This window comes from Procambarus clarkii, chromosome 17, assembly GCF_040958095.1.
Source record: "Procambarus clarkii isolate CNS0578487 chromosome 17, FALCON_Pclarkii_2.0, whole genome shotgun sequence".
NCBI classification, from domain to species: Eukaryota; Metazoa; Arthropoda; class Malacostraca; order Decapoda; family Cambaridae; genus Procambarus; species Procambarus clarkii.
In genome coordinates, this window is record NC_091166.1 from 27,499,270 (window position 1) to 27,523,880 (window position 24,611).

Sequence of the window (24,611 nt, forward strand, 5' to 3'; positions counted from 1 at the left end):
TGTCTGGTCTGGGTAACCTTGTGATGATTGCTACCATACGATCATTTGAGAGGGTTCTGAGGGTTCTTCCTGGAAGAACGTGGTGATCTTCCGAGACACCGGTGCCATCCAGACTTTAATTTTGGAGAGTGCATTGCAAGGTGCTTACACTCTCGACACTGGAGAGGTAGTAGTGGTCAAGGGTGTCACAAGTGATACTCGAGCAGTGCCCCTTCATAATGTAACCCTGGAATCTGATTTCCATAAGAGTATTTGTACAGTCGGAGTCACTTCTTACTTACCTTTCCCTAATGTTGATGTAATATTAGGTAATGAATAGGCAGGGAATAAGGTAGGGGACTCCAGACTGCCTATTATGTTGCCTACCCCTAAGTTTTCCCTGGATCTATCTGCCACAGAGGATAATTTTGTGAATCCTGCATGTATGGTGGCTAGGTCTATGGGTCTTAAACGTAAGGGCAGCCCTGTGGTTGCCAAGCTGGTAAATCCCGAGGGACACGAGGAACTTTCTGAGTGGTGAAAGCCAAGTGGACCTTACGGACACGTTCATAGCCCAAATCGATGATAAGGCTGAGGACATTGTGGAGAGCCTACCATCACCTCCTACCAAAAGTAGTGAGGAGGTGGAAGAGAACCCTGTTGAGTCTCAGACAATGGCATCTGACCAAGGCATGTGTGCCCCTTTGAGTGAACTGCAGAAGGCTGACCCCAGACTTTCAGAATGTCACGATGTAGGAGGAGATTGTAGATGCAGCAACTGGTTACTATTACGAGGATCAGATTTTGATGAGAAAATGGACACCACAGAGTTCTCCCTTGTCAAATGAGTGGGAGGTAGTACACCAGGTTATGTTGCCTGCCTGCTATAGAGCGAAAGTTTTGGCAGCTGCTCATGATGACCCTATGCGGGGTCATCAGGGCATTAACATTACGTATCATAAGAACCTTAAATATTTCTACTGGCCCAAGCTGAAAAGCGATGTGGCAAAATTTTGTAACTCTTGTATCCCTTGTCAGCTTGTTTCGAAACCAAACCAGACTCCACCTTAAGCTCCTCTGAGGCCTATTGTTATGCCAGAGGAACCATTTTCTCATGTGGCAATGGACTGTGTTGGTCCATTACCTAGAACTAAGTCTGGTAATATTTACTTGATAACAATGATGTGAATTACGACCTGTTACCCTGAGGCTTTTGCTGTAAGGAACATCCGGGCAAAGACTGTTGTTGCTTGTATGTTGCAATTTTTCTCTACTTTTGGACTGCCTCGGGTCTAACTTTAAGTCTGGTACTAACTTTAAGTCTGATATTTTTTAGCAATTCTGTAAGGACAATGGAATAACTCATAAGGTTTCTAGCCCATACCATCTACAGAGTCAGGGGGGGTAATTGAGCAGTTCCATCAGACTCTAAAACAGATGCTGAAGACATCGTGTGAGAATTCAAATAGGTTTTGGGATGAGAACTTGCCATATGTTTTGTTTGCTGCTCGAGAGGGGGTTACAAAGTTCACTGAGTTGTTCTCCTTTTGAGTTAGTCTTTGGCCATAAGGTCCGTAGACCCTTACAAATGTTACAGGAGAATCTGTTAGGTAATGTAACGTTGACCGAAGATTCAGCTTTCTTTGTGCAACACCACCAGAGACTCAGTGACTGTAAGGCGGCTGCACTAAAATATCTTGAGAAGGCCCAAGAAAGTATGAAAAAACTAAGGCTAAGCTGAGGGTATTTCAGCCTGGTGACCCTGTCCTGGTATTAAAACCTCGACTGGAGGATTACTATGTCTCACAAGTACGAAGGCCCCTATATTGTGACCAAAAAGGTTGGGGACCTCACGTACAATGTAACGCACTCTGACAAGCGTACCCAGTTGATGCATGTACACTTGAACCGGCTGAAGAAGTTCCAGGGCCCCAGGCCCATCCCTCTAACCAATGTTTCCTTTTCCAGTGAGGGAGGGGATAATTGTTCTGGGGGCCCAACTAATCTCATTTTCAATAATTCTTGTTCTGTGAATGCTGTGGAGGAGAGACTGTCCCATTTGCAGATGTTCCAACGTGAAGAGATGCAGTCGTTACTTGACGAATTCTCCAGTCTGTTTGGGGAGGTCCCGACCCAGACAGATGCCATCTACCATGATGTCAAGTTGACGGACTACACCCCATTCATCTTCAACCCTATCGGATGAGTCTGGAAAAGTAGGTCATCGTGCATGAAGAAGTCGACTTCCTGCTCCAGCACGGCCTCATCCAGCCGAGCCAGGGCTCTTGGTGCTCACCCTGCCTTTTGGTCCCTAAACCAGATGGCTCCTGACAATTATGCACCGATTATCAGCAGCTCAACAACGTGACCTTCGTGGATGCCTATCCACTGCCCCTCCTAGAAGACTGCAGACTGCATCGACGAGATCGGGAATGCCACCTATGTATCGAAATTCGATCTCTCGAGTGGATACTATCAGATTCTGCTCACCGAACATGCCAAGCAGCTAACCGCGTTTGTAACACCCGATGGTGTCTTCGTGTATCAGGTATTGCTTTTCGGTCTGCGTAATGCCCCTGCAACGTTCCAGGGGCTAATGAACTCTCTGCTCGCAAATGTGCCACATAATTGGGCGTATTTAGATGACATTGTGCTTTTGATAGAAATTGGGCTGACCACATAGCTAGGTTATGCCAGTTGTTCACATTTTTGAAAAGTGCAAATCTAACGTTAAATGCGAAAAAATGTAATTTTGGCCAAGGCACAGTGACTTGCCTCGGCTATGAAGTGGGCCAAGGAAAAGTGTTACCTCGGCAAGATAAAATCAGTACCATTCTGGAGTATCCAGTGCTGCGGTCAAAAGAGAAAGTTCAATGGTTTATCGGTATGTGTGCTTACTACCGCTGCTTTTGTCAGAACTTTTCCAGTGTCGTCACTCCACTAACTAACTTGTTGCGAAAGGCCGTTAAATTTAAGTGGTTAACAAACTGAACAGAGGCTTTTAGAAACTTGAAATTGATCTTAGCTTCCTCCCCAGTGCTCGCTAGTCCAAGGTTCGTCACACTGTTTAAAATTCACATTGATGCATCTGACTCGGGTGCTGGTGCAGTATTGTTGCAAACTGGGAATGATCAAGTGGACCATCCAGTGTACTATTACTCCGTGAAATTTGACAAGGTGCAACGCAATTATCCAGTGGTAGAAAAAGAAGCGTTGGTGCTAGTGTTAACCTGTAAAAAGTTTGAAGTGTATCTCACAGCTAATATAGTGGAAGTGTACACGGACCATAATCCACTGGTGTTTATACACCAGATGAAGGAGAAAAATAAACGCATCCTCAGGTGGGCGTTGTATCTACAGGACTTCAACCTTTCCATTATCCACTTACTGGGTCGGCTAAACGTGATAGCCAATGTGCTGTCCCGGTTACTTGAGTAACATTCATCTGAGCCATAGGAAGTCATATATCAACTGTCATGTTTAGTTTTTTTTTTTAGGTTCTCCTGTGACATTCAATATTCCCTGTCAAATTTATTTATTTCCCTTTTTGTGTGTGCTTTTTCTTTCACAGAATTTCTTTTTGTGTATACTTTTTCTTTCAGAGATTATTGGTTCTTATTTTTTAAATTTTCTTTTATGGACTATGTTTTCCTTTTTACCTTTGTATGCTCTTACAAAAAAAGTGACTACTAGTAGCCACAAATCCACAAGGGCCGTGACGAGGATTCGAACCTGCGTCCGGGAGCATCCCAGACACTTCCTTAATCGACTGAGCTACGACAGGGTTAAAACGGTTGAAACCGAAGTTCTTCTGAACTTACTGGATCCCGTAGCCTCTCCGAGGCACAAACCAGGCTTTTAACACAACCCCCCCTGCACCCGAGCTATGTCAACAGGCCGTTCTCCCTCTTCGCCCTTACATCATCACACACAGAGATCACACTAACGTGATGCATCAAATGAACAAATCCACAAGGGCCGTGATGAGGATTCGAACCTGCGTCCGGGAGCATTCCAGACACTGCCTTAATCGACTGAGCTACGACAGGGTTAAAAGGCCCTGGTCGACAGGACGCAGGTTCGAATCCTCGTCACAGCCCTTGTGGATTTGTTCATTTGATGCATCACGTTAGTGTGATCTGTGTGTTTGACTAGTAGCCACATTTTTTTTCTCTGAAGGGTGGGGGAAGGAGTGTTAAAACCTAGGGTTCTTATTTAGAAACCAGAGGTCAGTTTTGAGTTCTAAATAATTATTTATTCATTAATTGATAGGATTGGGTCATGTGAGAAGGATATTTAATTAACAATAACATTTACATTCGTGGTTCCTGAAATCCTAGGTACACATTTGTTTCCATCTCCCTTGCCAGACGTAAGACAAATCTTGTTACTCACAGAGCATTCAGACTCTGTGCTTGTTGATTATTAAATATAATATTGAACTAATTATCAGCTATTCTTAGAATTGTTAAAGTAACTAGGAATGAATGTCTGGGTAAACTTGTGATGATTGCTACCGTGCGATCAGTTGAGAATCCACCTGGCCACAATCATTGTAGGCTGAGAGAGCAGCTTCCTGGCTCTTCTCTGTCTGGCTGCTGTGGTGTCTACACATTCCCTGTGGGCTCTGTTCTCCTCCTCCTCATCTCTTCCCTTACCTTATTCTGTGTTTCTCTTATGCCAATATCTGACTGTAGTATTACCGTGCTATTAGCTAGGTGTATGTTTAGTTATTTATGTAGACTAAGCCAGTGTCTTGGTATCCCTAAGTGTACTCTAGGGTAACTAGTGAAAACCCCATGTGCTAAAGTTTACCAGGGCGACTTTGAGCATTTACAAGTGCCCTTCAGAAAAGTAGTCTTTACCCTAGTTTGCGGTTGTAACCTTGAATCCTGCTTATGTGGACCAAGGTGTTTAACGTAAGGTAGAGTGGTAAAGTGATTTATTGTATTCTGTATATGTGGGGGTTTATTAGAGGGTTAATAAATAAGGATAAAGCTAGGAGTATCTTTTCATCCTGCTTGGAGTGGAGTAGGTGATTACCTTAGACAGCAGACGTTTATTCTATCCAAACATGTATTCATTGCTGGGAATATTTTTCCCTAGGGGCCGGGGCCTACCTATCTCCACTATTTTAGGAACACCTTTGACTTTAGCTATTGGCCCTTCTCAGTACAACCCCCTGCCCCCCATAACGAAGATAATATCTAGTAATGGGTTTGCCAGTTTATCGAGGCTATTCTCTTTTTGTTTCTCTGCTTTATAGTGTTATGAGGAAATGCCCTAAAATTATAAATGGCCTTGTTACACATTTATTGCTACTGTCTCTACTTCATTACTATTAATGCACTGCAACTTTTCATTCTTTCAGGGTGTTTTAATCCTCCGCCTCTGGATTACGCTAATACGACCTTCGCATCTAGGCCAGTGTGGGTGATTGGAGACCAAGCCAATGCCACCTGCGACCCTAGTCACCAGGTGGCCCACAATGTTACCCAACAGCTGGTCAACTGCACCATTTTGGGCTGGCAGATGTTGCCATGCCAAAGAGGTACTGATATGATGTAGATAATCAGCCACAATTATGTATGATACAGTAGTGTGTAATGAAAACTAACACACACACACACACACACACCCTCACACACACACACACACACACACACAAACAAATGACCTAGATAGACTGAGTGAATGGTCCAACAAATGTCTGTTGAAGTTCAACCCGAGTAAATGCAAAGTAATGTAACAAGGCAGTGGAAACAGGAGGCCAGACACAGGATACAGAATAGGAGATGAAGTACTTAATGAAACAGACAGAGAGAAAGATCTAGGAGTTGATATCACACCAAACCTGTCTCCTGAAGCCTACATAAAGAGAATAACGTCTGCGGCATATGCGAGGCTGGCTAACATCAGAACGGCGTTCAGGAACCTGTGTAAGGAATCATTCAAAATCTTGTACACCACATATGCAAGACCAATCCTGGAGTATGCGGCCCCAGCATGGAGCCCGTACCTTGTCAAGCACAAGACGAAGCTGAAAAAAAGTCCAAAGGTATGCTACTAGACTAGTCCCAGAACTAAGAGGCATGAGTTATGAGGAAAGGCTGCGGGAAATGCACCTTACGACACTGGAAGACAGAAGAGCAAGGGGGGACATGATCACAATCTACAAAATCCTCAGGGGAATCGACCGGGTAAACAAGGATGAACTATTCAACACTGGAGGGACGCGAACAAGGGGACACAGGTGGAAGCTGAGTACCCAAATGAGCCACAGAGACATTAGAAAGAACTTTTTCAGTGTCAGAGTAGTTAGTAAATGGAATGCACTAGGAAGTGATGTGGTTGAGGCTGACTCCATACACAGTTTCAAATGTAGATAAGATAGAGCCCAGTAGGCTCAGGAATCTGTACACCAGTTGATTGACGGTTGAGAGGCGGGACCAAAGAGCCAAAGCTCAACCCCCGCAAGCACAATTAGGTGAGTACAATTAGGTGAGTACACACACACACATCCCCTGTAACAAGCAAGCATCCAAACAAGAATCCCATGTAAAATACTGGAAAGAATAATTAGGCTACGACTGGTTGCACACCTGGAGAACATTAGGTTTGTGAACAAACATCAACATGGGTTCTGGACAGGGAAATCGTGCCTAACAAACCTTCTGGAATTCTATGATAAAATAACGAGTATAAGACAGGACAGTGTGGGATATTTGGGTTTGATTCTGATTAATTAATAATTAAAGTAGTAAATTAAATTACGAAGGACCACCCGCTTTTAAAGTAAAGAGGGAAACTGAGAATTTCAGATCATTAGATAAAATTCTAGAGAAAACCAGTGACTATGGATATGACTAGAAAGTATGATCATAAGAATAATTAATGGGCTGTATTATTAAAACCAAACCTCAAACACCTACATTGGGGGGTTATTACTGGAGGTCAGTACGTCCAGGAATCAGTGTGGTTCGTTCACTAATTCTATTAATAATAATCTAATCCTATAATTAATGTTGAATATAATATTATTCATACAAAGAAGAACATGAATATGAGCATAATAATGAATTACAGTAAATCACACATTATGTTGAAAACATTCTGAATGTATCAAATTGCAAAGTTATGAGTAAAAAGAAATAAGCCTTAGCTGGTAATAGATTCCTTTAGATAACCCTGGCAGTCCTCTTAATCTCCAAGTCTGGTACACCGACGTCTGACACGGTTAACATGGAGAAGACAGCATGAGGAATTCGTCTCTCGAGCTGCAAAATAAATAACTACCAGTAGCAATTGATTTAACTGCTCAATACATATTCAAGATTATTGATATCTACAGAGAAATTTCTAATCACCTGTTATTAGGTGTTGTCGTGCCGCGTGACGCGCAATCACCCCGCTATTATTAAACCTGTAAATGATGCATCAAACAAAAGGTACTTAGCTGTGGGCACTGTGTAAGTATTAAGATTGCCGTAATTTCGCATCCCAGGCTCCGGCGAACCTATCCTGGATTGATGCGTTTCAAGTTGGCTGATCACGTGTCGTCAGGAACCAAGTCTAGGGGTCCCTTATTTAACACCAGCACTAGTTGAAGATATTATCTGCGAGGTCGTTCACGCCTCACAGTGGCGGCTTTCATCTGTGGATAGACACACGTGTCCTATTTGCTGGACAATGGCGTCTTTTGTGAGTACGGTAAGCGTGGCTTTGCCTCCTTCTGGCCTTGCACGTGTCCGCTTCCCCACACCGTCACCGACTGAGGATGGCGTCGCGTCCCTCCCCCCACGCCGAGTCGACGTTCATTACACAAATTATTGGCATGAACATTAATATTTCTCGCATTTGCGCTTGAAACTCTAAAGACTGGACGGGTTTATTATTTAGAGGAACGAAATATTAGTATTTAACTATTTAAGAATAGTAAAGATACAAGGGAGAGGAATTAATGTCTCCCCATAGCATTCATTGATGACGTTAACACTATCGCAAGGTAGACGGTATAGTTCTAACGCTCTATTCGGCTTTTAGTTAGAGAACAATTCGTCTGCAATCAGTTGTCATACAGAATGCCTTAATTATGGAGAATCGTATTTAATTCTCACACAAATTGTATATAATGTGTTTTACTGTAAAGAAATCTGACGCAATACTAGCGTTAGATGACGTGAGAATTCTAGCCTAATGCACAGATGAATTATTAGTACAGGAGAATTCTACGAGTTGTTAATTTTACTTACTACAATATTAATATGATTAGTAATAAGTAATGAGAATACAACAATGTTGTATTCGATGTTGGAAATATCCAACATAACTCCGGGGGGGGATTCCCAGGGTCGCAGTGTACTGTGTTGTACTGACCTATCCCGAAGTAAAATTAAGATTAACACATTAGTATGTTAGTAGGTTAGTATGTTAGTACACACATAACGAACGTCCCGGATTTATCAAGGACTTACAAGAATTTGAGTCTTGCTATTTACATGTCAAATGAAACATGTTGTTTGTAGCCTACACAATATTTATAGAATTTAACTCTCCCAATTTAAACTAACAGAATCTACGGTGATGCGATATCTTGGGTCATAGTGACGTGTAATGTTTCGTTACGTGATATCACATCGTAGTTTCATCACGGTTGTCTCAGTGGGAAGTGAAAGAAATTACTCTTGTTCAGAGTTGTAATAGGCTTGCAGCTTCCCTTAGTGGAAACATGCATGAAATAATGAAACATTAAATGATTAAGTTATCGGTAATCAGGAACACTCTAAAGCTCACAATAAACTCAACAACTAGGGTCGCAGTGACATGTAATGGTGTATTACGTAGCTGCTGAATTGTAGGTAAACTCAGAATAAGTTCCTAAGAACTGATAACACTATTGTATGATTATACAGTAAAGTGTTATTAGTCATTTAAGATCAAGGAGACTATGACACTACAGTAAGGTCACCGTCTAGGGTCGCTGTGACTTGTAACTATTGTACTAGACAATAACATCACGCAGCATCACGATCACCTCAAATTCAAATGAGGAAGTTGAATTTAATGTGCACTGCCGTGCAGTAGTCATGCTGACTGATGGTACAAATAATTTGCTAACTAGCTAAATAATAGAAAGTAGAGAACTGAAAAGTTTATTCATTAAAATCAAGGAAAATTCTGAGTCGACAGTGAGATTAGTAGCCTAGTCATTCTGACTTATGAGCTAATTAAATGGTAGCTCATAGGCTTGACACTGTAAACTGGTTAATACGAAATCACCTTTACATGAAATTGAGTTTATTAAATCAGTCTCTATAAGTATAGTCAACTGTAATTAATGGTGAGTACAGATTAGGCTAGTACTCAGTTGACACTACTAAAGTCCCTAAGCCTACCTAAATAAATGGTTTGAATTTCTAACCTACCTAAGTAAGGGACTAAGCTAAACGTGAGCAAAAATGTACACAAATTAACATGGTGAGCAGTATTGAGCTCATTAACAGTCGAGTTATATTAAACTCTTGAACATGGTGAGCTACAGTGAGCTCGTCAGCAGTGCTGACAGGGTGAGTTACAGGGAACTCGTCAACAGTGTTGACAGGGTGAGCTGTAGTGAGCTCGTCAACAGTGTTGACAGGGTGAGCTACATTGAGCTCGTCAACAGGGTTGACAGGGTGAGCTACAGTGAGCTCGTTAGCAGTGCTAACAGGGTGAGTTACATGGAACTCGTCAACAGTGTTGACAGGGTGAGCTGCAGTGAGCTCGTCAGCAGTGCTGACAGGGTGAGCTACAGTGAACTCGTTAGCAGTGCTAACAGGGTGAGTTGCATTGAACTCGTCAACAGTGTTGACAGGGTGAGCTGCAGTGAGCTCGTCAGCAGTGCTGACAGGGTGAGCTACAGTGAACTCGTTAGCAGTGCTAACAGGGTGAGTTGCATTGAACTCGTTAACAGTTAACAGGGTGAGTTCAGTGAACTCGTCAACAGTGTTGACAGGGTGAGATACAGTGATCTCGTCAGCAGTGCTGACAGGGTGAGTTACATTGAACTCGTTAACAGTTAACAGGGTGAGTTCAGTGAACTCGTCAACAGTGTTGACAGGGTGAGATACAGTGATCTCGTTAGCAGTGCTAACAGGGTGAGTTCAGTGAACTCGTCAACAGTGTTGACAGGGTGAGCTACATTGAGCTCGTCAGCAGTGCTGACAGGGTGAGCTACAGTGAGCTCGAATTAACGAGGTGGAGTTTTGTCATTCAGTTATCATGGCGAGCAATATTAAGCTCGTGCGCATGGTGAACGAGCACTCATATTATTACGTTAATTCTAAGGTGAGCTATGTTAAGCTCATGAAGCATGTTAATTAACAATGCTAATGTTTAACGGTAATGCATTAAACATATTAGTTCTCTGAAAATTCACTTACCTATTAGTAAGTTTGCAAGTTTGTTCGTGTTGCGCTCCTACACTAAATAAGCAGAAACGAAAGAAAAAACAACTCAAACAATTAATGCAAGTATTTATCACTAACTCTTAGTGCAGAAAACATGGTATTAAGGTTTTCTTGGCAAACCTTTAAGCGCAAGTATAGTGGACCAGTGGTCCTAGTGAATTTATAATTAAATTCAGGAAATGCCAGTGGCATTGAGTGCTAGATTCTCTAGCCTAACATGATTAATTCCTAGGGAGTACTAGTTTCTCTAGCCTAACATTACAATTTAACTAGGAAGACTGAGTGTGGTCAATTACTACTTGTCGAGAATAATTCTAACTCTGCAGTGAATTCAATGGGTTGGTCGCTGTGACTTGTACTTGTTTGAGTACGTACCATTGATTTTCCTGAGAGCTATGAAACATCTCAGCGAGTATCAATTGCACTACATTCAATCTGAGTTTATTACTCAGCTGTGTTTCTCCTTTTAGCTTGCTGCTGGAGAATCGATTTACTGCTGACTAATTTATTATTGGCAGGCTTAGGCTTGTTCACATTCAGAACTTTACCAGTAAGTAAGTAGCCTCCTGCAGATTGGAGCATATTCATTCCCAATCGTTTAACATGTCCAGTTATGAACTGGTAATAGTAGTCGGCTCCTACTAGTACATCTACATTATTAAGGCGGTCAGACATTAATTTGTTGTCAGCCAATTTAATTTCACGTTCCTGCAGGAAGTGGGCTGTGTACCCCAGACCCTTAACATTTAAGTCTAAAGGTATTTGATCTACAACAATGGCTTGGACAGCCTTGGCTTGACTACCTAGTCGTACAAGCGGTTGAACTACTGTGTATTCATGGGTTCCTCGATTTATCATGGACCCTGACAAGTTTAGTTTTACCTGTCCTATTGGTTGTAAATTAAGTGCCTCTGCTGCCCTTTGAGTAATGAAAGTTCTCTGGGAACCTTGATCAAATAGTCCACGTATGGTGATCTTGGTTCCTCTGTTCTTCACTTGAAGTTGGGCAGTAGGCAGAGCAGCATCCACTTGAGATGCTTGGGAAGTTACGCTGTACACATCTCGCACCTTGCAGCACTGTACTGGTGTAGATTCTCTACGTCCTATTCTAGGATTGACATAATTAGTCCTAACTAATTTGCACAGTGCAGCATGATGCTTGCCCCTTCTACACCTATTGCAGGTGTTCAGTGGGGTGTCACAGCTGTTAACATTATGTGGTTTGAGACACCTCGTACATTTGTGTAAATGTTTGAGTCGTCTGACTCTTGTGTCTCTATTAGGATAATTAGTACATTTGTACAGAGAATGTTTTTGATTGCAAAACAAGCATATTCCCCATCCTACAGATCGTTTAGGGGTTACCGGTTTAGGTAAAACAGTATTTGCAGGTGGTGATGGTTTTGCTGCTTGCATTTGCTTGTTATTTATTCTCTTGTGAGTACTTGGTGTACTCTGGGGAACCATTAACAGGCTCTTGGGAGTGCTCTTTGGACTATTAGGTCTCTTAGGAGCACCTGTGGGACTCTTAGGTCTCACTGATGAATCAGTGTTTGACTGATTCTGGTTACATGGATTATTAGCAGTGCTCTTTGGACTATTAAGTCTCTTAGGAGCACCTGTGGGACTCTTAGGCCTCACTGATGAATCAGTATTTGACTGATTGTTGTTACATTGAGTATTAGCACCTTGGTTACCTAGTGACAGTGTCACTTTAGGAGTTTCAGGCAAGGAAACTGATGTAGGTACAGTTTTGGTGCATTCAGATTTAGCATTAATTGCTTGGTCTGCTGTATGATTGCTCATATTACGCAAACCTGTAAATATATCCTGCATTGACAGGGTATTACCATTCTGGCATACATATAATTTATTAAGTGTGTCACCAGACAATTTTCTTTGGATGATAATTTTAGTCATCCACTCAGTAGTTGGGTGATCCACCTCTTTACTGAAAGAATTTATCAGAGTCTCAAGCTGAAAACTAAAGGCTTGTAAAGAGTTAACTGATTGTTCTGGTGAAGATAAATTTAATAATTGGTGCACAAGGTTTATAATAGTCTTCTCATTGTCAGCACTTACTTTAGAAGGCTGTTGTGAGCAATTGTGACCATTACTTGTGTTGCTTAAGGCTTCTTGTTTAGCCTCAGCTTTGATTACAGCTTCGGCTGCTGCTGCAGCATTAGCTTTATCATTTTCTGGTTCAGATTCACTGATCATTCCAGCTTCACTTGTTTCATCTGCAGCTTCACTTGTTTCTCTGGGTTCTGGTGATAAGCTAGTTAATTCAGTAGCATTATGTATCGCACTTATAGAATCCAAGGAACATTGAGAAGTGTGGTCTGAAATTTGATCAGACTCTGTAAACAAATCATCACATGAAGCTGTATTAGATGAGAGGTTAGAAAATGAAAGTTGATCTTCAGTTGTTGATCCTGTATAGTGATCAGCATTGATTAGAGGATTCTCCTCGTCTTGATTTAGCTCAAGTATTTCATCTGAGCTGAGTGTTAGCTTGGATACAGGTCTATTAATGATCTGATCCACCCACTCGGGAATATCTTGCTTCGCAAGCACCTCCTTATATCGGTCTAAACTGGTTTGAACAGAATGTTCATAGTTATCGAGATCAGATTCTATTAGACGTGAGTGGTCTGAGACAGTATGACCGGCTTGGAGTAAATTCCTGTGGGTCTCGATTACAGTCTTGATGTAGTCATATTTTTGGCTGGCGATCCTTATGGAACTTGCTAGTCTGTAGACGTCACCTGGGTCAGTTTCGACACAGAAATGACATTTCACAAGCAGTTTTCCTAAAGGAACTTGAAGAGCTGTCAAGAATCTTGCATTCCTTTCTAAAGGATTCATTCTTGTGGTAAATTGAGCCTAATAGGGCTTATGTAGCTAGTGGTATAGCTATAGTCTGCTCCTTGATGCAGAGCAGGTATAATGATTTATAGCCTGATAGGGCTTATATAGCTAGTGGTATAGCTATAGTCTCTGCTCCTTGATGTAGAGCAGGTATAAGTATTGACAGCCTAATATTTCTTGAGGCTGGTTGTAATTTACCTCATTTAGAGGTTAGCTACCTACCTAATAATAAGCAACTAAGATTTGAGTGGTACCTTGGTCTCACTACAGGTGTTCCTCAGCTTAGCTCTTCTAAATCAGCCTCGGATGGGTAGTGGACTTACAGTAACACTCAAAGACATACATAGAAATATGTAATAAAATAATTACACAATAAATGGTTAATCCCACCCTTGATAGGGTCAGCACAAAAGAGTAATATATGTGTCACTAACTAGCTCAAGCCTAGTCGTGAGAATTTCTACTTGAGAAACTACAACTATATTTAGTCTGTGCTTGTGCCAAATTCAACACAATCACATCCTAAATTGCTAACTAATGAAGGTTGGCAAAGATTATATTATGGTGCAGTAATGTGCAAATAATTGTGCTGTGTTTTTGGATTTTTTGTATTTTATATAATATACACTTGTGTAATTATGTGTATAAGAAATTAAATGAACACAAAAGAATTAATTGTGTTTGGCAAGTATTCTACTGCCGTAAATATTATCTAACTCCTGAATGTACTCCTAATTGTGGAATAAAATATTATCAGGGTTAGTAATGATTAACTAATATGAGATCAGTAATTTATATGAGTATACTGGATCCCTAAATGTTAATGATCCACTGACTTGAGTGAATCAGTAATTATAACATGGATTCAGGCTATAATGGACAGTCTGCTGACAGCCATATATTGAAACATTGGTATAGCCTAAATGGTTAACGCTTAATTGGTGTTAGTGATTAATATAAGGTTATGAGCTGTTGCTCTTGGTGACCTAAGGATTCTACTTCAGTATGAAGTGTAGGTCTAAATGTTGTGGGTAATTGGTTATGACCCACTAAAGCTATGTATAAGGTAGCTGTTAGTGTGATCTAGGCTAACTGATGTGTTACACTGTTAGTTGACACAATTAATTAAATAGTTAGTCTAGCTTCTATCACACAAGGATTAGTTATTAATGGTTAATATTTTAATTATAAATTTAATGCCTATCCGGTTCGAAGAGGACCATAATGTGGGATATTTGGGTTTGATTCTGATTAATTAATAATTAAAGTAGTAAATTAAATTACGAAGGACCACCCGCTTTTAAAGTAAAGAGGGAAACTGAGAATTTCAGATCATTAGATAAAATTCTAGAGAAAACCAGTGACTATGGATATGACTAGAAAGTATGATCATAAGAATAATTAATGGGCTGTATTATTAAAACCAAACCTCAAACACCTACATTGGGGGGTTATTACTGGAGGTCAGTACGTCCAGGAATCAGTGTGGTTCGTTCACTAATTCTATTAATAATAATCTAATCCTATAATTAATGTTGAATATAATATTATTCATACAAAGAAGAACATGAATATGAGCATAATAATGAATTACAGTAAATCACACATTATGTTGAAAACATTCTGAATGTATCAAATTGCAAAGTTATGAGTAAAAAGAAATAAGCCTTAGCTGGTAATAGATTCCTTTAGATAACCCTGGCAGTCCTCTTAATCTCCAAGTCTGGTACACCGACGTCTGACACGGTTAACATGGAGAAGACAGCATGAGGAATTCGTCTCTCGAGCTGCAAAATAAATAACTACCAGTAGCAATTGATTTAACTGCTCAATACATATTCAAGATTATTGATATCTACAGAGAAATTTCTAATCACCTGTTATTAGGTGTTGTCGTGCCGCGTGACGCGCAATCACCCCGCTATTATTAAACCTGTAAATGATGCATCAAATAAAAGGTACTTAGCTGTGGGCACTGTGTAAGTATTAAGATTGCCGTAATTTCGCATCCCAGGCTCCGGCGAACCTATCCTGGATTGATGCGTTTCAAGTTGGCTGATCACGTGTCGTCAGGAACCAAGTCTAGGGGTCCCTTATTTAACACCAGCACTAGTTGAAGATATTATCTGCGAGGTCGTTCACGCCTCACAGTGGCGGCTTTCATCTGTGGATAGACACACGTGTCCTATTTGCTGGACAATGGCGTCTTTTGTGAGTACGGTAAGCGTGGCTTTGCCTCCTTCTGGCCTTGCACGTGTCCGCTTCCCCACACCGTCACCGACTGAGGATGGCGTCGCGTCCCTCCCCCCACGCCGAGTCGACGTTCATTACACAAATTATTGGCATGAACATTAATATTTCTCGCATTTGCGCTTGAAACTCTAAAGACTGGACGGGTTTATTATTTAGAGGAACGAAATATTAGTATTTAACTATTTAAGAATAGTAAAGATACAAGGGAGAGGAATTAATGTCTCCCCATAGCATTCATTGATGACGTTAACACTATCGCGAGGTAGACGGTATAGTTCTAACGCTCTATTCGGCTTTTAGTTAGAGAACAATTCGTCTGCAATCAGTTGTCATACAGAATGCCTTAATTATGGAGAATCGTATTTAATTCTCACACAAATTGTATATAATGTGTTTTACTGTAAAGAAATCTGACGCAATACTAGCGTTAGATGACGTGAGAATTCTAGCCTAATGCACAGATGAATTATTAGTACAGGAGAATTCTACGAGTTGTTAATTTTACTTACTACAATATTAATATGATTAGTAATAAGTAATGAGAATACAACAATGTTGTATTCGATGTTGGAAATATCCAACAGACAGAGATGGTTGGGCAGACTGCATATTTCTGGACTGCCAAAAAGCCTTTGATACAGTACCGCACATGAGACTGCTGTTCAAGCTCGAGAGGCAGGCGTGCATGGGGGGAAAGGTCCTAGCATGGATAAGGAACTACCTAACAGGAAGGAGCCAAAGAGTTATGGTAAGGGGCGAGAAGTCGGACTGGCGAACAGTAACAAGTGGAGTACCACAAGGATCGGTGCTGGGACCAATTCTATTTCTTGTATATGTTAACGACATGTTTATAGGAGTAGAGTCCTACATGTCGATGTTTGCGGATGACGCAAAGTTGATGAGAAGAGTTGTGACAGATGAGGATTGCAGGATCCTCCAAGAGGACCTGAACAGGTTGCAGAGATGGTCAGAGAAATGGCTACTGGAATTCAACACAAGCAAATGTAAAGTTATGGAAATGGGACTAGGAGATAGGAGACCAAAGGGACAGTACACAATGAAGGGGAACAGCCTACCTGTGACGACGCGTGAAAGAAACCTGGGGGTGGACGTAACACCTAATCTATCTCCTGAGGCACATATAAATAGGATAACGACAGCAGCGTACTCTACACTGGCAAAAGTTAGAACATCATTCAGAAACCTAAGTAAGGAGGCATTTAGGGCGCTTTACACTGCCTACGTGAGGCCAGTCTTAGAGTATGCCACCTCATCATGGAGTCCCCATCTGAAGAAGCATATAATGAAACTGGAAAAGGTTCAGAGGTTTGCAACGAGACTCGTCCCAGAGCTACGAGGGATGGGGTATAAGGAGTGCCTGAGGGAACTGTGCCTTACGACACTAGAAAGAAGAAGGGAGAGGGGGGACATGATAGGAACGTATAAGATACTCAGAGGGACTGACAGAGTGGACATAGACGAAATGTTCACACGGAATAGTAACAGAACGAGGAGACATCGATGGAAGCTTGAAACTCAGATGAGTCACAGAGATGTTAGGAAGTTTTCTTTTAGCATGAGAGTAGTGGGAAAATGGAATGCACTTCAGGAACAGGTTGCGGAAGCAAATACTATTCATAATTTTAAAACCAGGTATGATAGGGAAATGGGACAGGAGTCATTGCTGTAAACAACCGATGCTCGAAAGGCGGGATCCAAGAGTCAATGCTCGATCCTGCAGACACAACTAGGTGAGTACAACTAGGTGAGTACACACACACACACACACACACACACACACACACACACACACAGTGGTTGACAAATGGAATGCATTAGGGGGTGATGTGGGGGAGGCTGACTCCATTCACTGTTTCAAATGTAGATATGACAGAGCCCGATAGGCTCAGGAATCTGTACACCTGTTGATTGACGGTTGAGAGGCGGGACCAAAGAGCCAGAGCTCAACCCCCGCAAACACAACTAGGTGAGTACACACACACACACACACACACACACACACACACACACACACACACACACACACACACACACACACGCACTCACACACACAAGAAAGGGACATGAAAATGAACAGAAGAAAGTGAGCTTCAAGGCAATGTACACTAACATAGATGGGATTTCAAATAAAACAAGTGAACTTGGAGAATGGGCACTAGAAGAAAACCCAGACATAATAGCACTCACGGAAACAAAGTTAACGAAAATCATAACAAACGCAGTGTTTCCACAGGGCTACTATGTAGTGAGGAAAGAGAGAGAAGGGAGAGGAATAGGTGGTGTAGCTCTGCTACTAAGAGAAGGTTGGAGTTTCGAAGAGATGGTAATTCAGAACTGTGAAGGTTTCAGTGACTACATATCAGGCACCATATCAACTGGAAGACAGAAAATTATAATAGTAGTCATATATAACCCCCCACCAAATGACAGAAGACCCAGACAGGAATATGATAGAAACAACTTGGCCACCATCAATATAATAGAGAGAGCAGCTTCTGTGGCTAGCAGAAACGGATCCAGACTTCTAATCATGGGAGACTTCAACCATGGGAAGATAGATTAGGGGAACAGAGACCCACATGGAGGCCCAGACACATGGAGAGCTAAGCTGCTGGATATGGCAACAAGAAACTTTCTAAGTCAACACGTCAAGGGACCGACAAGAATGAGAGGAGGGGATGAACCAGCCTTGCTTGATCTGATATTTACCCTAAATGAGTCGGATATAAGGGAAGTTAAGTAGGAAGCCCCCTTGGGAATGAGTGATCATAGTGTATTGAGCTTTGAGTACTTGGTTGAGCTGGGAATTATCACCCCCAAAATGAACTGGAAACTAAAGGGCTGGCGTACCGAAAGGGAAACTATGAGGAAATTACTAAATTCCTATGGGATATACATTGGGACACAGAACTCGGAACCAAGTCCGTACAAGACATGATGGACTATGTCACCCAAAAATGTCAGGAGGCTGTAAGCAGGTTTGTCCCAGCCCGACAGGAAAAAACAGAGAAGCAAAGGAAGAATCCGTGGTTTAATAAGGAATGTATGAAAGCCAAGGAGATGAACAAAAGGGCATGGAGGAAATTCCGTAATAACAGAACACCAGAAAGTAGAGAGAGATACCAGAGAACCAGGGACGAGTATGTCAGTGTGAGAAGAGCAGCTGAGAAAAGGTATGAAAATGTTATAGCTAATAAAGCCAAGACCGAACCAAAGCTACTACACAGTCAAAGCAGGAGGAAGACAACAGTGAAGGAACAGGTGATGAAACTTAGGGTGGGCGAGGACAAGTACACAGAGAATGACAAAGAGGTGTGTGAAGAACTCAACAAAAGGTTCCAGGAGGTCTTTACAATAGAACAGGGAGATGTCACGGCGCTAGAAGAGGTGGCAGCAAACCAGGTGACCTTGGATAGGTTCGAAATGACAAGAGATGAGGTCAAGAAGCACTTATTGGAGCTGAATGTTAGAAAGGCTGTTGGTCCAGACAGGATCTCGCCATGGGTACTGAAAGAGTGTGCAGAGGCACTTTGCTTGCCACTCTTCATAGTGTATAGTAGGTCACTGGAAACGGGGGACCTACCAGAAATATGGACGACTGCTAATGTAGTACCAATATACAAAAAGGGTGACAGACAAGAGGCACTGAACTACAGGCCAGTGTACTTAACTTGTATACCATGCAAGGTGTTGGAGAAGATTGTGAGAAAAAACCTAGTAACACATCTGGAGAGAAGAGACTTCGTGACAACCCATCAACATGGGTTCAGGGAGGGTAAATCTTGCCTTACAGGATTGATAGAACTCTACGATCAGGTGACAAAGATTAAACAAGAAAGAGAAGGGTGGGCGGACTGCATTTTTTTGGACTGTCGGAAAACCTTTGACACAGTACCCCATAAAAGGTTGATGCATAAGCTGGAGAAACAGGCATGAGTAACTGGTTGGGCGCTCCAGTGGATAAGGGAGTACCTAAACAATAGGAAGCAGAGAGTTACAGTGAGGGGTGAGAAATCAGACTGGCGTGAAGTCACCAGTGGAGTCCCACAGGGCTCTGTACTTGGACCAATCCTGTTTCTGATATACGTAAATGATCTCCCAGAGGGTATAGACTCATTCCTCTCAATGTTTGCTGATGACGCCAAAATTATGAGAAGGATTAAGACAGAGGAGGACAGCTTGAGGCTTCAAGAAGACCTGGACAAGCTGCAGGAATTGTCGAACAAATGGCTGTTAGAGTTTAATCCAAGCAAATGTAATGTAATGAAGATAGGGGTAGGAAGCAGGAGACCAGATACAAGGTATCACTTGGGAGATGAAATACTTCAAGAGACCGAGAGAGAGAAAGTCCTGGGGGTTGATATCACGCCAGACCTGTCCCCTGAAGCTCATATCAAGAGGATAACAGCAGCAGCATATGCCAGGTTGGCTAACATAAGAACGGGCTTTAGAAACTTGTGTAAGGAATCTTTCAGAACATTATATACCACATATGTCAGACCAATCCTGGAGTATGCGGCACCAGCATGGAGTCCATATCTAGTCAAGCATAAGACTAAAATGGAAAAGGTTCGAAGGTTTGCCACCAGACTAGTACCTGAGCTGAGAGGTATGAGCTACGAGGAGAGACTACGGGAATTAAACCTCATTTCGTTGGAAGACAGAAGAGTTAAGGGGGATATGATCACCACATTCAAGATTCTCAAGGGAATCGACAGGGTAGATAAAGACAGGCTATTTAACACAAGGGGCACACGCACTAGGGGACACAGGTGGAAACTGAGTGCCCAAATGAGCCACAGAGATATTAGAAAGAACTTTTTTAGTGTCAGAGTGGTTGACAAATGGAATGCATTAGGAAGTGATGTGGTGGAGGCTGACTCCATACACAGTTTCAAGTGTAGATATGATAGAGCCCAATAGACTCAGGAACCTGTACACCTGTTGATTGACAGTTGAGAGGCGGGACCAAAGAGCCAGAGCTCAACCCACGCAAGCACAACTAGGTGAGAACTAGTTGAGTACACACACACAGGCGGGACCAAAGAGTCAAATCTCAACCCCCGCAAGCACAAATAGGTGAGTACACACACTGCCCGCTTCCCCTCACCCTACCTGCCCCACCCAAATGCTCATCCCCCCCCCCAGCCCATTCTGACCCTGTCACCCCTCCCCTATTCCCACCATGTTCCCCCTCCCATCTTTCCCCCCCCTGTCCCCCCTCCCAGTTCATCCCAGACCCTCCCTATCCTTCCTCCCCCCTCACCCGGTATCCTCCATGTCCCCCCCCTATCTCCTTAACCCACACCCTACCAGTCCCCCCTTCCCTTGAACCCCCACCCCCCACCCCCCAAAATCCTCTGAGACCCTGCAAACCACCTCACAGATCTTCTCACCCACAGAACAGCTTCCCACACCAGCAGAATGCTCGCCAAGAAGGGGGCAAGAAAATGAACTGAAGAAAGTGGGCTTCAAGGCGATGTACACTAACATAGATGGGATTACAAATAAAACAAGTGAACTCAGAGAATAGGCACTAGGAGAAAACCCAGACATATTAGCACTCACAGAAACAAAGCTAACGAAAACCATAACAAATGCAGTGTTTCCACAGGACTACTATGTAGTGAGGAAAGAGAGAGAAGAGAGAGAAGAGACAGGAGGAGGTGGTGTAGCTTTCCTGATAAGAAAAGCTTGGAGTTTTGAAGAGATGGTAAATCAGAACTGTGAAGGTTTCAGTGACTACATGTCAGGCACCATAGCAACTGGAGGACAGAAAATTATAGTAGTAGTCATATATGACCCCCCACCGAACAACAGAAGACCCAGACAGGAATATGATAGAAACAACATGGCTACCATCAATATAATAGAGAGAGCAGCTTCTGTGGCTAGCAAAACAGATCCAGACTACAAATAATGGGAGACTTCAACCATGGGAAGATAGATTGGGGGAACAGAGACCCACATGGAGGACCAGACACATGGAGAGTTAAGCTGCTGGACGTGGCAACAAGAAACTTTCTAAGTCAACACGTCAAGGGACCGACAAGAATGAGAGGAGGGGATGAACCTGCTTTGCTTGATCTGATATTTACCCTAAATGAGTCGGATATAAGGGAAGTTAAGTTGTAAGCCCCCTTGGGAATGAGTGATCATAGTGTATTGGGCTATGAGTACCTGGTTGAGCTAGGAAATTATCTCCCCCAAAAAAGAAATGGGAAACAAAGGGATGGCGTACCGAAAGGGAAACTATGAGGAGATGAATAAATTCCTAAGAGATATACAATGGGACACAGAACTCAGAACCAAGTCCGTATAAGACATGATGGACTATGTCACCAAAAAGTGTCAGGAGGCTGTAAGCAGGTTTATCCCGGCCTGACAGGAAAAAACCGAGAAGCAAAAGAAGAATCCGTGGTTTAACAGGGAATGTATGAAAGCAAAGGAGCTGAACAAAAGGGCATGGAGGAACTTCCGTAATAACAGAACACCAGAAAGTAGAGAGAGATACCAGAGAACCAGGAACGAGTATGTTAGTGTGAGAAGAGCAGCTGAGAAAAGGTATGAAAATGATATAGCTAATAAAGCCAAGACCGAACCAAAGCTACTACATAGTCACATCAGGAGGAAGACAACAGTGAAGGAACAGGTGATGAAAATTAGAACGTTACACCATAAAAGGCTGATGCATAAGCTGGAGAAACAGGCAGGAGACCTCAGATTGGCGTGAAGTCACCAGTTTAGTCCCACAGGGCTCTGTACTTGGACGTATCCTGTTTCTGATATACATAAATGATCTTCCAGAGGGTATAGACTCATTCCTCTCAATGTTTGCTGACGACGCCAAAATTATGAGAAAGATTAAGACAGAGGAGGACAGCTTGAGGCTTCAAGAAGACCTGGACAAGCTGCAGGAATGGTGGAATAAATAGTTGTTAGAGTTTAACCCAAGCAAATGTAATGTAATGAAGATAGGGGTAGGGAGCAGGAGATCAGATACAAGGTATCATTTGGGAGATGAAGTACTTCAAGAGTCAGAGAGAGAGAGAAAGACCTGGGGGGATGATATCACGCCAGATCTGCCCCATGAACCTCATATCAAGAGGATAACATCAGCGGCATATGTCAAGATGGCTAACATAAGAACGGCCTTTAGAAACTTGTGTAAGGAATCTTTCAGAAAATAATATATCACGTATATCAGATCAATCCTGGAATATTGCGGCTCCAGCATGGAGTCCATATCTAGTCAAGCATAAGACGAAGCTGGAAAAAGTTCAGAGGTATGCCACTAGACTAGTCCCAGAACTAAGAGGCATGAGTTACGAGGAAAGGATGCGAGAGATGCACCTTACGAAACTGGAAGACAGAAGAGTAAGGGGAGACATGATCACTATATACAAAATCCTCAGGGGTATTGAGAGGATAGACAAGGATAAACTATTCAACACTGATGGTACGTGAACAAGGGGACACAGGTGGAAACTGAGTACCCAAATGAGCCACAGGGACGTTAGAAAGAACTTTTTTAGTGTCAGAGTAGTTAACAGATGAAATGCATAAGACAGTGATGTGGTGGAGGCTGACTTCATACACAGTTTTAAATGTAGATATATGGAGCCCAGTATGCTCAGGAATCTGTACACCAGTTGATTGACGGTTGAGAGGCGGGACCAATGAACCAAAGCTCAATCCCCACAAGCACAATTATGTGAGCACAATTAGGTGCGTTCACACACATACTAGAGAAAGGGGAAGAGAAAAATAAGGAGAGAGGGAACATGTTCCTGAAAATTGTATACTTTAACATAGATGGAATGCGATCATAGATTCTGGAGTTAAGTGATGTAATACAGCTGCAGATGCCAGACATTGTTGCCCTCATGGAGACGAAACTTGAAGATGATACTCTTTTAAATGAGGTCATATTCCCAAGGGGCAACTCAGTATGGAGACGGGAAAGAAAAATTAGGAAAGGCAGAGGCGTGGCAGTGCTGATGAAAGAACACCTTCCCTGAGGTTATCTTGAGATGATTTCGGGGCTTTAGTGTCCCCTCGGTCCGGTCCTCGACCAGGCCTCCACCCCCAGGAAGCAGTCCGTAGCAGCTGTCTAACTCCCAGGTACCTATTTACTGCTAGGTAACAGGGGCATCAGGGTGAAAGAAACATTTTGTCCATTTGTCTCTGCCTCCGGTGGAGGCGGAGGACTACAAGACTACAGGAACCTCAGGACTACAAATCCGAAACGCTGTCCACCCAGCTATCAGACGCCCCACGACCTTAAGGTAAACGAAATAATGAGTGTCAATCCACAAGAAGTTGACATAATAGCACTGAAGATCTGCAATCAGGATGATAAACTAACGATCATAAATGCATATAGTCCACCGCTATGCAACTCATGGACAAAGGAGGAGCTGGATAATAAACGAGAGGGTCTTATGACAATAATGAGAGAGAGATTATAGCGAGAGCGGATAATGATAAATAACGACTGTTGTTAGTCAGCGACTTCAACTAGAAATCCATAGACTTGGATGCATATGAAGCTAAATCAGAGGACTTTTGTACATGTAAATTCGTATGCCTCAACCTGGAAACATTCAGGTACAGTGTATCAACACGTTAAACAAGCTACGAGGATGAGGGAAAGAACGTTCCCTCCATGCTTGATTTGATATTTACCAGGAAAGAGGAAGAGATATTTGACATTCAGTACCTTCCTCCATTGGGTAAAAGTTACCATGTCTTTTGGGGAATTAAGTATGCAATACATTATAATCTGGAAGAAAATGAGGAATTGAATGAAAATGAAAATGAGGTTAAAGCAGTTGAAATACCTGATTTCAGGAGAAGTCATTATGGTGAACTTAGAAATCTCGTAAAGGAATTTGACTGGAAAAACTTGCTGTTAGGCATTGAAGTAAATGAGATGTATGTCAAGTTTTGTGAATATTTCTGTTAGTAACGTAAAGTAATTGTCAGGAAAAGCACCAAGCCAGTAATATTTTTTTCCTCAGTTCCAATTGTGTTTTC

The 24,611-nt window shown here is 42.3% G+C and overlaps 1 protein-coding gene across 1 annotated transcript in view; it reads left to right on the top strand.

Annotated features, from left to right (window-relative positions):
• Positions 1 to 24,611, top strand: part of LOC138365600 (uncharacterized) — a 245,139-nt gene that overhangs the window by 146,488 nt on the left and 74,040 nt on the right. Inside the window, exon 24 of the mRNA XM_069326077.1 lies at positions 5,351 to 5,530. Within this exon, the coding sequence (XP_069182178.1) occupies positions 5,351 to 5,530 (180 nt within the window). The remainder of the gene's footprint in view (positions 1 to 5,350; positions 5,531 to 24,611) is intronic.